At 26.3% G+C, this 14,179-nt stretch overlaps 1 protein-coding gene across 1 annotated transcript; it reads left to right on the top strand.

Moving 5' to 3' along the window:
* Nucleotides 1-6,861: 6,861 nt before the first annotated feature.
* LOC114177449 (4-coumarate--CoA ligase 2-like) lies at nt 6,862-13,363 on the top strand. The gene is made up of 5 exons (XM_028062786.2): nt 6,862-8,015; nt 12,075-12,273; nt 12,374-12,587; nt 12,675-12,777; nt 13,023-13,363. Exons 1-5 carry the CDS (start codon nt 7,011-7,013, stop codon nt 13,143-13,145), a joined length of 1,644 nt encoding a protein of 547 aa, XP_027918587.1. The 5' UTR covers nt 6,862-7,010; the 3' UTR covers nt 13,146-13,363.
* Nucleotides 13,364-14,179: the final 816 nt, after the last annotated feature.

The raw sequence follows: 14,179 nt of genomic DNA, 5'->3' as shown, positions 1-14,179 counted from the left end.
AGAAATTTATAAAAAATATATATATTTTAAATATGTGCAGGTATGTGGATATCCACAGGGACTCGCGAATTTTAAAAACATCCATGGATATTTTTTAAACGAGTACCCTACAGGTAAATTGGCGGGTAGCGAGTGAATTTTTGTTTTGCGGGTCGGGTTGCGGGTAAGCACTATTCGTGCCCGACCCAACTCGTTGTCATCCCTAGATACACACTTCTTGGTGATAATATTTAGGTTTAAATACTATTTTGTCCTTGTTTTAGTCCATTTTATTCACTTTGGTTCTTTTTCTTTACGTGTTCAATTTGGTATCTAATTTGTTAAATTATGGTCAATTTTGTTGTTTTCGTTGATATCGTTTAAATTGATAATGATAGAGTGTACAAGCTAGCACTGTTCACATGATGTGACACTATTCACATTATGACTGCTTGTGTTTTGTTCAAATAAGTTCTTATTTTAGTTAAATTTGTTCAATTTAGTTTCTATTTTAGTTAAATTAGTTAAATTTAGTCCTATCCTCCATTTCATGAACTTTCACTACCGTCACTACCACTGTCGCTGTTACCACCACCACTACCACTATCACCGTATTATCATCACCACCACTACCACTACCACCCTACATCCTCCAATGACTGAAAGAAAAACATCAAGGTAAAAAAAATATTTAAAAAGTCAATAATTAAAACACATGAAATTTGTGTACTTTGTCCCTGATTTCAACACTAAGTAATTGTGAGATGAAGAGAAAATGAGCAGTAATGCAAGATACTCCATTAGGAAACATTTTATGGTTATATTTAATTTTTAACTAAAAAAATTGCAAAATGCACAAGTTATGAGGTACCAAAATCACTGAATGCGAATTATTATGGTAGTGATGGTGGTGGCAAAGATAATAATAATGACGGTAGTAAAAGCGACAATAGTAGTGGTAGTAACGACATTGTGAGGTATAAAATGCATGAGGAGATTGAACTGAATTAATTTAATTAAAATAAAAATTAAATTAAATAAACTTAACTAAAATAAAAATTTATTTAATCAATCATAATATAAATAGTGCCAACTATATATTTTATCATTACGATATTAACGAAATTCACGAAATTGAACAAATCAGAATTAAATTGAACGTGCACACAGATAAAAATGACCAAACTAAACGATCTGAACGATCAAATTAAATAATCTGAACCACAAGAATAAAATAATATTATAATATTTAAACCTAGAATTTATTTTGTCTCCTCAAGAATCTGAAATAGTGCGTACCTTACGTTGGACACACATGCACATGGCTACGATGACTCCACGCACAGAAGCCAGCTAAGGATTTTATGTGAATATGTTTCATGCCAGCGCGACGTCTCATAAAATTTAAGGAACTAAATTTATTTATTATGTTCTTGAAGTATCCAATATATCCTACACACTTCCACGATTAGTTCTTTTCAACTACCTAATTCTTCATTCATGTCTTCTCTCCTTATAGCATATGATGATATGCAGAAGTCATTCAGTTGATGAAGTATGTTAACGTTACATAATACGTGCTACTAATAATAAAACGTATTTAATTTATTTTACTTATTGTATTATTTATATTGTGTTTATCAAATTTTATTTAGATAAGTTCAATTTACGTATAATTACTTTGGTTAATTTGTTTGATACTCTATTAATACATTTTATATTTTACGCAATTTAATCACAATTGTTCTTATTTAGTGTATTGATCGATATGTTGTTGCGCTGTCAAAATATATTTAGAGCGATATCATTTTGAATCAAGTGATCCAAGATGTTCTCAAGTATATGTAATACACATTAATTTTTGTATACTGATGAAATTATAAATTAAATTTTGTCTAGGAAAAATTAAATTAGATTCATTTTCGTTTTTCTAATGATTATTTTACAAAGTTATAACAAGATTTCAAGATAAAAACTTGTAAGCAAAAGAAAAAAAAGAATTTTAAATTAAAAAAATAAAATAATTAATTAAAATATTAATATTTTAACTTGATAAATTTTATTTTCTGGTGTCAAATATATCATCTTCAATTAAGCTCATTAACAAATTAAGGGTTCGTTGGGTTTACCGTGGTTGTTGGTTCATAGTTGTTTGCTTCAAACGATTTGAGTAACTTATGCAGACGATTTGGAGGATGGCTATTTCATCAAAATGAAAAAAAAAAATTGTGGATAAATTAATTTTTTTTATTCTCACGGATTTATATTTTTTTGTTGTATTTTTTTGTTTGTTATTTTATTGTATCTTCAAAATATTTTGATAGACACTTTTAAAATATATTTAAAAAAAATTTGAAACATCAAAATCAATGTACGTTGAAAACACACTAAAAGACAGCATAAAAGCTAGTGGAGAATTTGGATTAGATTCTCATGTACTATAGCATCCATACTTGTATTCTTTTCAAAACAATTTATTGATTAAGAAAACCGATTTTGTAGTCAATTGTCAAAATATATATATATATATATATATATATATATATATATATATATATATATATATATATATATATATATTAGTTTTAACTACAAAAATAAAATAAAAAATTATTTTATTAAATTATTTTATTTTATCTATCATATTACTTAAATCATTCATAAACTTTCACAAATTTTATTTTCAAACAAATTTATTTAAAACTCTCACTTTCAAACAATTTTTGTTTGTTTTAAATTGCTGTTTCATGCTCTAGATACGATGTACTCCCTAATCCACCTTAATAAATAACTAGTGTAAACACAGGCGCTATCGCGCCTGCGTGTACGCATTTTTCGAATTATATTTATAATTGATGATATTGTAATGTTATTAAGTTAATGAACAAAATAAAAGTATATTTATAAAAATTAAAGTGAAATGTATGGAAAAAATATGAAAAAAATAATTATTGATGAATAGTATGAGAAAAAAGAAAAAGGAGATAAATAAATATTTTTATAAAAACTTGTAAAATTAACCGTTAATTTTTAAAATTTTAATAAATAATTAAATTGTAAAGGGTAAAATTGGAATTATGAAATGTGGACACAAAAGAGGGAATCCCCTTTATATATAGTTATAGATATAGATCAACATTTTAAATTCAAAATAAAAAGATAATTGAGATATTAATATTTTAAATGATTAAACAAGTATTATATTCTGGAGTTAACCTATTATTACTTTTTCGATTATTTGTATTAAATTAATTAACGATAATCATAATTAGTAATTTATATTATATATTTAATTATTTCGTTAAATAATTGATACTTTAACTCTACTGGAAAAAAATATCGACTTAATAATTATTATTTTAATATTCTGATAACTTTTTTAACTTAATATTTTAATATTTTAATATTCTCAACCAGAAATTGATTGTTTATGTCCGGATTTATTATTATACTATCAGTGGACGGTTTATAAATATAAACAAATTAATTTATAGAATTAAATATGTGTTTCGTCATTAACTTTGAATGAAAATTGAAATTAGTCCATGTTTGAAATTGTGGTCTAATTTAGTGTCTTAACTTTAGAAATGTGTAAATTTAATCATTTTAACTAAATTTTGTTTTGATTATTTAATGTTTCAAATAATTTTTTCAGCTAACATTGAAGCATAATTATGTTAAACGGTATAAACAACTGAAATGTTAGCATGAAAGACGTTTGAGATGTCAAATGAACTTCACAACAATTTATTAAAAGACATAAATTCATACATTTCTAAAGTTTTAAAACTTAATTGGACCAAAGTTTTGAGGAGAAACTAATTCTAATTTTTAACAAAAAATAAATCATCAAAAACATATTTAACCTTAATTTATATATATATTATAATTTTTTATTTTATTTATCATATCTATAATTATATATAAAGAAAATTTACTCTTTTGTGTCAACATTTTATAATTCAAATTTTATCCTTTAAAATGTAATGTTATCCATATTTAAAAAATACTGCGGCATCCACTATGTTTACTTTAATAAAAATAAAATAGTTAGTGTATTATTTGTGGCATATTGTATTGAAGTCGGTAGTATAAAATTAAAAACTTATAACTTAATTGTGTATAAAACGTGAACAATTTTTTCCTAATTTAGGCGTAAATCTCTTCTCACTGTCTGACGATTTCTTATTTTTCTCTTTTATATTTTTATATACTGGTACTGGTTTTATTATAAACTTGGTACCTGTAAACTAAAATAAAAAATATAATTTTGTGTAAATGAAGTGAGAATTTTTCATCGTATGTTAATATAAATAATTATGAAATGGTTGTGTATTCGGTGTTATATAATGACTGCATCATATAACAACTGACTTTGTCAATATATATATATATATATATATATATATATATATATATATATATATATATATATATATATATATATATATATATATATATATATATGTAGTTACAACTTTTTGATTCGAAATTATAACAAATTCTGGACATATTATAAGAAGCTCTATAGTTATCTTTTTGTTTGTTATTTATCTCTCCTACTTTTTAAATTGTATAGTTTTACAAATTATAATTGTTTTCATGACACCATTGTCTTTCTTCTATGATTCAAATTCAATTACATTAATGACGTATTTTATTGATGGAAATTAATGACGTATTAAACTAAGTTAATCAGTTTTGTTTGACAAACTTTAATACTTTGATCGGGTAGGATAGATTGCACATATGAATGACTGTATAATTTGTACGAGAATTAAGAATGTCAACGGGGTGGGATATGGACGAATTTTGTTATCGGATAATGTATATAAAAAATCATACTCGTCTTAATACGGATATTAAATTTTTATCTCATGTCTATTTTTACTGGATAACGAGTATATTATCATACTCATACCTATATTCATACTCATAACATATCCATTTTTTTACTGTTTAAATATTAATTAATTAATTTTTATAAAAAAATAAAAAGTTATGATAAAGATAACATAATATATAAAATATTCGATATATATATATATATATATATATATATATATATATATATATATATATATATATATATATATATATATATATATATATATATATATATATATATATATAAATATGTATGTATGTAGAGGCGGAACTTGGAGAAAAAATTTAGAGGTGTCAAATTAAATTTGTTATATATAATTTTTTTTTAGTTAGAAAAAAAAAAGTTTTTCATTTTTTCTTCTCATTTCATCTGCTTAAAACAAACACATAATAGTATAATATAAAAAAATATGAGTATTATTTGTTATTATATCATGATACCAAACCATAATATCATTTTATATAAGCCCTTTGTACCTCATCAATTTGATTTTGTGGGTATTGTCAAATTTGGAGACGCTTTTCCCGGATCGTATTCTAATAAATTTTTAAATTCATTATATATAATTCTAGGAACTTTAGAGATTTGATTTTCATTGTCTTGAATTCTTGGTTCTCATGAAAAGTTTAGTTAACATATATGCATTTTTTCATCTTTATCAAAAAGCTCCTTCTTTAAAAAAAGAATTAATTTGTTTACTCTTTATCATAATGTTTCTAATATAAATTTATCATATCTCACCTATTTAGAAAAAAATAAAATTTATATTTACAAATCACAATTATCACAATACAAGACATAACAAAACTTATACCACTTTAATTAAATAAGCAACACAGTATAAATTTCAAAACTTAAAAAAAGAAAATTTACCATAAGTAGCAGAAAACACAAAATCCCTAACTTTCATAATTAAGGGTTATAATAATTTAGGAAAAAGTATAATTAGGGTTACTACCATTTTTATAAAAGAATCCCTAAAATCATAATTAAGTTTATACTAATTTGAGATAAACTTAATTTGGAGAAACATCCTAAAAAGATTAATAAACATACATAAATCATAATAAGATACTAAATTTGATCTGTGAGATCATGTGAGAATTACTTCAATCTCAATCTATGTGTTTCCCAATTCCCCAACCTCTGTTTTCCCATCTATCTCTTTATATTTATTTCTCTTCACACACTTTCATGATAATTTACACGGTGAAAAAATCCTATAACAAAAAAAAATCATAATCTCTTTTATAGATCAATGTTTCCATTAATTTTTTTATTTTATCTTTTATTATAATTTCCATAATATAAATTTAATATAAATAATATATAAATATAATTTAAAAAATATATATATATATAATAAATTCCAAAAAAATGGGGGAGTCGTGGCTCCCCTCTCCATGCATAGTTCCGTCATTGTATGTATGTATAATAATTAAAATATTATTAAAAATACAATGATTGATAATATAAAATAATAATAATAATAATTAATAGTATGTATATATAATAATTAAAAAATAATAAAATATGTATAAATATGTATAATAATTAATAATAATTAAAATATTATTAAATTTTAATATTAATGATTATTTTATTTTATTTTTCCATCAAGAATATTTTAATAATTTTTAATTTTTATCTATTGTAATATTTTATTTAATCTATTACATCACTCAAATAACTTTCTGATTCTTATAAAATTCATCTATAAATTTATTTATTTTATCCTCTAAATTCACTAAAAAAAATATCTTATCTTTATACTTAAAAGACAAATTTATCTTGTGAAGAATGATATTTTGACAACTTTCTCTTAAAACATGATGTGTCATTTTCTAAGAGATTTTGAAATATTGAAAATGAGAAAATAGAAAAATAAAAAATTACTTAAAAAATAAAATTATAGGAGAAAGTTGTCAAAATTTAGTAGTCAAAAAATTATTTCGCTTATCTTATATTCTAAATTGAAAACGGCCTAAATGCACTAACATGTCCAAGACTCACGCATGAAACTACAACACAAGTAACTCAACAACAACTTCCTCATCACATTCTTTTCCCCTCTACCCTCTCATCTTCACTCCCATTCACATTCTCCACAACCCAAACCAACAACGTAGCAACCACAACCAAAATGGAACAACAACAATCTACACAACACCACAACCACGACTTCATCTTCCGTTCCAAACTCCCCGACATTTACATTCCCACGCACCTCCCTCTCCACACTTACATCTTCCAAAACCTCACCCAATTCAACCACCGACCCTGCCTCATAAACGCCGCCACCGGAGACTGCTTCACCTACGCCGACGTCCAACTCACCGCTCGCAGAGTCGCCGCCGGCCTCCACAAACTCGGCATCCAGCACGGCGACGTCATCCTCCTTCTCCTCCAGAACTGCCCCCAGTTTGTCTTCGCATTCCTGGGCTCCTCCTTCTGCGGCGCCACCGTCACCACCGCTAACCCCTTCTACACTCCGGCGGAGGTGGCCAAGCAAGCCGCGGCCTCCAACGCCAAACTCATCATAACACAAGCGTCGTACGTGGACAAAGTGAAGGATTTCGCGAGGGAAAACGACGTCAGAGTGATGTGCGTTGACGCGGCGCTGGAAGGTTACCTTCACTTCTCGGAGTTAACGGAGGCAAACGAGAATGACATTCCCGGCGTTAAAATATCCCCGGACGACGTGGTTGCGCTGCCGTATTCTTCAGGAACGACGGGGCTTCCGAAGGGAGTGATGCTAACGCACAAGGGGATGGTTACGAGCGTGGCGCAACAAGTGGACGGAGAGAACCCTAATCTGTATATACGTAGCGAGGACGTGGTGTTGTGCGTGCTTCCACTGTTCCATATTTATTCCCTCAACACTGTTTTGCTCTGTTCCCTTCGGGTTGGGGCTGCAGTTTTGATAATGCCCAAATTCGATATGGTGAAGATGCTGGAGCTGGTGGAAAAACACAAAGTGAGTGTGGCGCCGTTTGTGCCACCCATCATTCTGGCGGTTGCGAAGAGTCCAGATTTGCAGCGTTACGACCTTTCCTCGATTCGAATGATAATGTCTGGCGCCGCTCCTGTGGGGAAGGAACTTGAGGACTCCCTCAGAGACAAACTTCCCAACGCCACACTTGGTCAGGTAAGTATTATCATTAATTTAGGATGAAAAATAATATTTTGACACTCCTTATAATTAATATAATAATATATATTATAATTTTTTAATTAAAATAAAATTAATATAATTAAAGTATTATTATTACGAATTGTGAATGTCAATTTTTGGTTGATTGAAGTTTCCTTATCACTGCCACTTATAGCAACACGTTTACCTTAAGTTGTGAAATTAGTTTACCTTTTTAGCCTTCTTGGCACTTTGCTCCAATCCATGTCAGTTGAATTACACAAAGAAACAGCCAACTCACATGTGATGATCGTGAGTCCACAGTAAGTCCGACCATTGTCCCAATAAATCTAAATAATTGCTTTATCAATTGTGATTTTTTATTTAGTGAGATGTCAAAGTAAAATTATAAATATTTTATCATAATAAAAAATATTATATTTATTAGTTTACGAAGAGACTCTTAAATGAGAGATAAAGAAAGAATATGACTTGTACTATAGCAACTATATGGAGTCATGTACTTATAAATCGATATCTAACTATAATAAGAATGTATTTTCATTTTTTTATATTTTAAATTCAATTCTTATAACTTTTTTCTAAATTGATTGGAGTTTTAATTTACAATAAAATATTAATTATCTTATTCTTAGGCTATGTTATTCGTGATTCCGTTACAATTTTATTTAAAGTCATTAAGACTAATTATAAAAAGAAAATAGTTATATGCTTAAAGATATATATATATATATATATATATATATATATATATATATATATATTTTGGTCCATATTTTCTTTTCAGTTTTGTTTTTTAAACTAAATTTTTTTAAAATAAAATACTTGTTTTACTAATTATAGCTTTCAAAGAACCGTTATTTTCTAAATTTAATAATTTTTCTCAATTTGACCATCCGTTTCTAAACTTAACAATTTAAATTAAAAAATAAATAAAAACTCATTACAATTAAATTATAAATATTAATTATATTTAATTTTATAATAATAAAAATGTTATCATTAATTTTATTACTTTTTACTATAATAAAACAAGTTCAGTAGCACTATAGTTTTCACTGTTGATGTCAACTAAGTGAGTACATTATGGGTAGATAAATATTTGTCTCGTACACATCTTCATATTGGTACAAATATTCGTTATGCGGTTTTTCACATATTTTTTAATATTTACGTATATTCATGGGTATTTGCGAATATTTACAAAGAAAAAATTGAAATATTTTACAATATTTTTTAACCATAAATTTAATAAAATACAATACATAACATTTACAAATTTCAAATAAAGTTCAAATAACCCTTTTAGATAGTGTTGAATGAAAGTTTGCAAAGGAATGAAAATTTTTTAAACCAATTGATAAAAAGTAACTCATTCAAAATCAATGTGTTAATATTTTAATTATATTGTTTATTTATTTTTTTAATTTAAATTAGTGTATACCAGGTGCATGTATCTAGGAATATATATACTATAATATTCATACCCATCTCATTACCATATAAGTATAAAAAATACTGGTACCCATTACCTGTGGATATCCATTTAAAATATCCATCTTCTATTCATTGCATATTTTGTCCGAAGATATGAGAACATATTTTTTTGAAATCCCAATTTTCAATATCTTTATGATTGCCTTGCCACTCACACCCTTTTAATGGTAAATTGGATATTTACCGATACCTATCATTTCTGAATATGCACATATATTCTTATTCTTAATATAAATGGTATTTAGTTTCTCTTTAATAGAAACATGTCTATTAATTTAAAATGAAAATGAAAATTCTCATTTTAGAAAAATGGTAAGAAAAAAATGAATAATATTGACAAAAATAGATAAATAAATTTATAATTTTTTTAATAATAAAATACATATAAATGATGTAATTAATATTAATTATTTAAAATTTATACAAAATAAATAAAAATTTGATTTTTCAAAAATTAAATTACAGTTTAAATCAAAAGGGATTGCGAGTGTCATTTATCACAACATAAAGTGAGATTAGTGTAATTTCTATTTTTGATAAGATATTTATTCAAGTGATTAATTAAATAATGTGTCTTTTAATACACACACATACATATATATATATATATATATATATATATATATATATATATATATATATATATATATATATATATATATATATATATATATATACACATTACTTTTTTTCTGTCAAAAATATTTGTATGTAATTAATTTGAAAAAAATGAATGATATAATTAATAATTTATTAAAATTAAGAACATTAAAATATTTAAGTTTTTTGAAGAATAAAATTATATTTACTTCAGAATGGATAAGTTACAAGTAAAATACTTAACTTTGAAACTGTTAACCATGTTAGTTAATTTAATTTTATTTCTTTGCGAATAAGCTTATATTTTTGTGAAACTAAATAACAATTTAAATTCAGTTGAGTTGAATAAAGTTTTTCAATATATTATTTATATTTATGTTTGAGTTATAGTTTATTAATACAGTAGTCAATGTCAATTAATGTTCTAGTAAAAAAAATTAAAGACTATTTTATGACCACTATTTTTTTAAAATTATATAATATAGTTTTTTTTATCACATTAATAGTTTAAAATAAGTAGTAAATACTTTTTATTTCTAACTTAAAAATGCTTTCAATATTTTTTACTGTAATAAAGATTTAATAATACTCATTGTAAATATGCCATTTAATATGTTAATACAAGAAATATTTTGTTTAATATTTTAGTGCAACAAACACTTTAATTTATTATATTTTATAAAGCACGCGTGGAATTTTATAACGCAAAAAAGAAAAAGAGAGTCCAATTTGATAATGGAAAATGTTTTTTTTTTTTTTATAATAGTTGCACCACTTAACAATATATTTAAGTTAAGTTTTGTATTTATAAAAAGAAAACATCGAAGGATAAAATAATAAATATAAAATGTGTATAAATGATATTGAATCTCAAAATAACCTTCCTTATTATAAGTACAGTTTTTTGTTTTTGTTGAAGTCCGTAGAGGTCCTATCCTATCATTTAATTCTCAACTGTTGTCTATATGACTTGACTTTTATCATTTAAGGATGGTATGGCGGTCAGACTGAATGAATATTTAATATTTTTGACAATTTGCTACTGTTATGCAGTTAAATTGTGTTATTATTTCATTTAAAATACATGTTTGTTTAAAAAGTTGTAGTCATTGAAAAAGTTATGACATGTGTGTTTAAAAAGTTGTAGTTATCAAAAGGTGATTTTCAAAAAATGGACGCATCACCTATGATGCACAGATACGATACGTATATCGGATATGACACATATTTGATATGTTGATACGTTTATTTTTAAAATATTAGGATACGATATGTAATAGATATGTGATATATATAATAAAAAATATATAATAATTCTTACAAACATAATAAATATATGATTATTAATGTGTGAATCCAAATTTTTTAAGTAGAGACCAATTATTTTGGTAGTCAAAACCTTATATCTAATGTTAGTGACCAATTTAAAAATTAATTCATCATTGAAACTATTTTAATTATCAATTTAGAGACCGATTATAATTTTTTGCAACTATTTTAATTGTCAATTTGGTCACTATATAATGACTAATTATTTTTTGTGACTAAAATTAGTCACTATTCAAAGATTTTATTGTAATGTACTATTATTTTATAAATTAGATATTTTATTATTAAGTATCATTAAAATATCTTAAAATATTAGACACGATACATGTCGGATACGGATAGGTAACCTAAATTAAAGTATCGGTCCATCAGCAACTCACTAGTTCCTTGTGGAAGCAACTACGGTTGCTTAACTAAAAAACAAAAAAAAGGAAAATCAATAATTGCATAATTGTACGAACAGCAACGGTATGCAACGTTAAATTTAGTAATCTTTTTTCTCGTTGACCATGGATAAACATTAGGAAAGTAACCTCCATGAGAAAGAAAAAGAGAGAATGAAAGAAGCATAAGAAAAAACGCGAAGATGGTGATTAATTGTACGGTGCATATACTTCATACATGCAGGGTTATGGGATGACAGAAGCAGGACCAGTGCTTTCAATGTGCTTAGCGTTTGCGAAGGAAGCAGGGCATGTGAAATCAGGTTCGTGCGGGACCGTTGTAAGAAATGCAGAGATGAAGATCGTTGACCCTCTCACTGCTGCTTCGCTTCACACGAATCAACCTGGTGAGATTTGTATCAGAGGCAACCAGATCATGAAAGGTAAAATTTAGGTTTTTTTTTCCACTGCTAAATTTTTGATTAAAATTCACTGGTATGGACCAAATTTTAAAATAATTTAGTTACGGCATTGTTTGGTTAGGTTACCTAAACGATGAAGAGGCCACAAAAATAACTATAGACGAAGAAGGATGGTTGCATACGGGTGATATTGGATACATCGACGATGATGACCAGATTTTCATCGTTGATCGGTTGAAGGAGTTGATCAAATACAAAGGATTTCAAGTTGCTCCTGCTGAGCTCGAAGCCATGCTACTTGTGCACCCAAAGATTTCTGATGCTGCTGTTGTGTCGTGAGTTCTGAATTTACCATATAATCTGAATTTTCTTTGCTTACTTTTCTCTTTCAACACATAGTTTAATGATGACGTTGATTTCAGCATGAAGGATGAAGTTGCAGGTGAGGTTCCAGTTGCATTTGTTGTACTATCAAACGGTTCTACGATCTCTGAGGAAGAAATCAAGCAGTACATCTCAAAGCAGGTTTATTATCGTTTTTTGTTTTATTTTCTTCATTTTTACTATAAACTGAGAAATTAAAACACGATATATATATATATATATATATATATATATATATATATATATATATATATATATAGTGTTCAATTTCATTTAAATTAATTTTCTGAAAATTAAGAAAGCTTATAACAATTATGCTTTATGCTTCTTGTTTTGTTGTCTTTATCTTTCAATTATGCAAAGAAAATATCTGTCTATGGTGGCAGGTTGTGTTTTACAAAAGAATCAGTAGGGTTTTCTTTGTGAGTTCAATTCCGAAGGCAGCCTCTGGAAAGATCTTGCGAAGGGAACTGAGGGCAAGGCTTGCAAATGGTCTTCCTTCATTGTGAATATGGGGCACGACCTAATTCAGTCATTTTTTCATAATGGTGCTCCACTATGCACAAGAAAAAAAAATCATTTAATTCCAATAATAATTTAATTGGAAGACCTAGAAAATATTATTTTATATCTCTGTAAATCTGTGTAGAACAAGCTGCTACTTGACGAGAGAAGCTCATTTGAGTTCTTTGAGTTCAAATATAAAGACCAAATATTAGGATGTGTTCATGTAATGTTTTCTATTTAATTTGCAAATCAACTAAAAAACATGTCATATATATATAGAAGTTTAGAATTTTGAGACTACGTAATGTGGTGATTATGATCATCATATACTAGCATATTTAGGAGTCATGAGATATTATTACAAGCTCAATATACGTTATTGTAAACTTAAATTAAGTTTTTTTTTTCATTTCTATTGATTTCTAAGAATATAATCGATTCCAATACCTAATTCGTTATTATACAAATTAAAATTAAAATGTATGGGTTTTATTTTTAACCAAGACGTCAAATATTAGTTCTACGTCAATGATAAAATGATAAAAATTGACGAGTTGATTTTGTTAATATAAAATAATAATAATAGTGAAAATTAATTTTATCATAGACGTAAAAAAACAGCAAGCTAATGGAGGAATGAATTCATCTCTTCATTGTTGATTTAGAAGTCTTTGTACAATTTTTTTAACCTTTTCAGGAATAATTTATCAATGCCTAACATTTTGAAAGACAAATATATCCGTTCCCCCCCCCCCCCCCTCTGGTCAATCACCAAACATGACTTTTGAAAAGATCAAGGTTTCTTGTTGCTGTTGAGAGAGAATTAATCGTAAAATTAAAACAAATTTGTATGCTATTATCAATTGGAGGTGTTAATTTGACTCATAATATATGAATTATTTCCAATCCACTCTTAAATAAAGTCTTTTTTATTGGTCTATCAATTGAGTGGGCTAAAAAAGACTCACTCTTTAAAACTTTGACTCAAGTGCATTAGTTCGTAATCAAAGTTATTTTGTCGTTTACAAGACTTTAA

Source organism: Vigna unguiculata, chromosome 3 (assembly GCF_037176805.1).
Source record: "Vigna unguiculata cultivar grain cowpea cultivar isolate G323 ecotype 2 chromosome 3, ASM3717680v1, whole genome shotgun sequence".
NCBI classification, from domain to species: domain Eukaryota; kingdom Viridiplantae; phylum Streptophyta; class Magnoliopsida; order Fabales; family Fabaceae; genus Vigna; species Vigna unguiculata.
Note: the sequence above shows the minus strand (reverse complement) of the source record. Positions and strands in the feature narration are given on the sequence as shown.

Bases quoted from the DNA above. Each gene is read 5' to 3' on its own strand.
- LOC114177449 (XM_028062786.2), top strand. From the start codon at position 7,011: ATGGAACAACAACAATCTACACAACACCACAACCACGACTTCATCTTC. The intron at 8,016-12,074 runs GTAAGTATTATC...TCATACATGCAG, and splicing joins CCAACGCCACACTTGGTCAG to GGTTATGGGATGACAGAAGC. The intron at 12,778-13,022 runs GTTTATTATCGT...CTATGGTGGCAG, and splicing joins AGCAGTACATCTCAAAGCAG to GTTGTGTTTTACAAAAGAAT.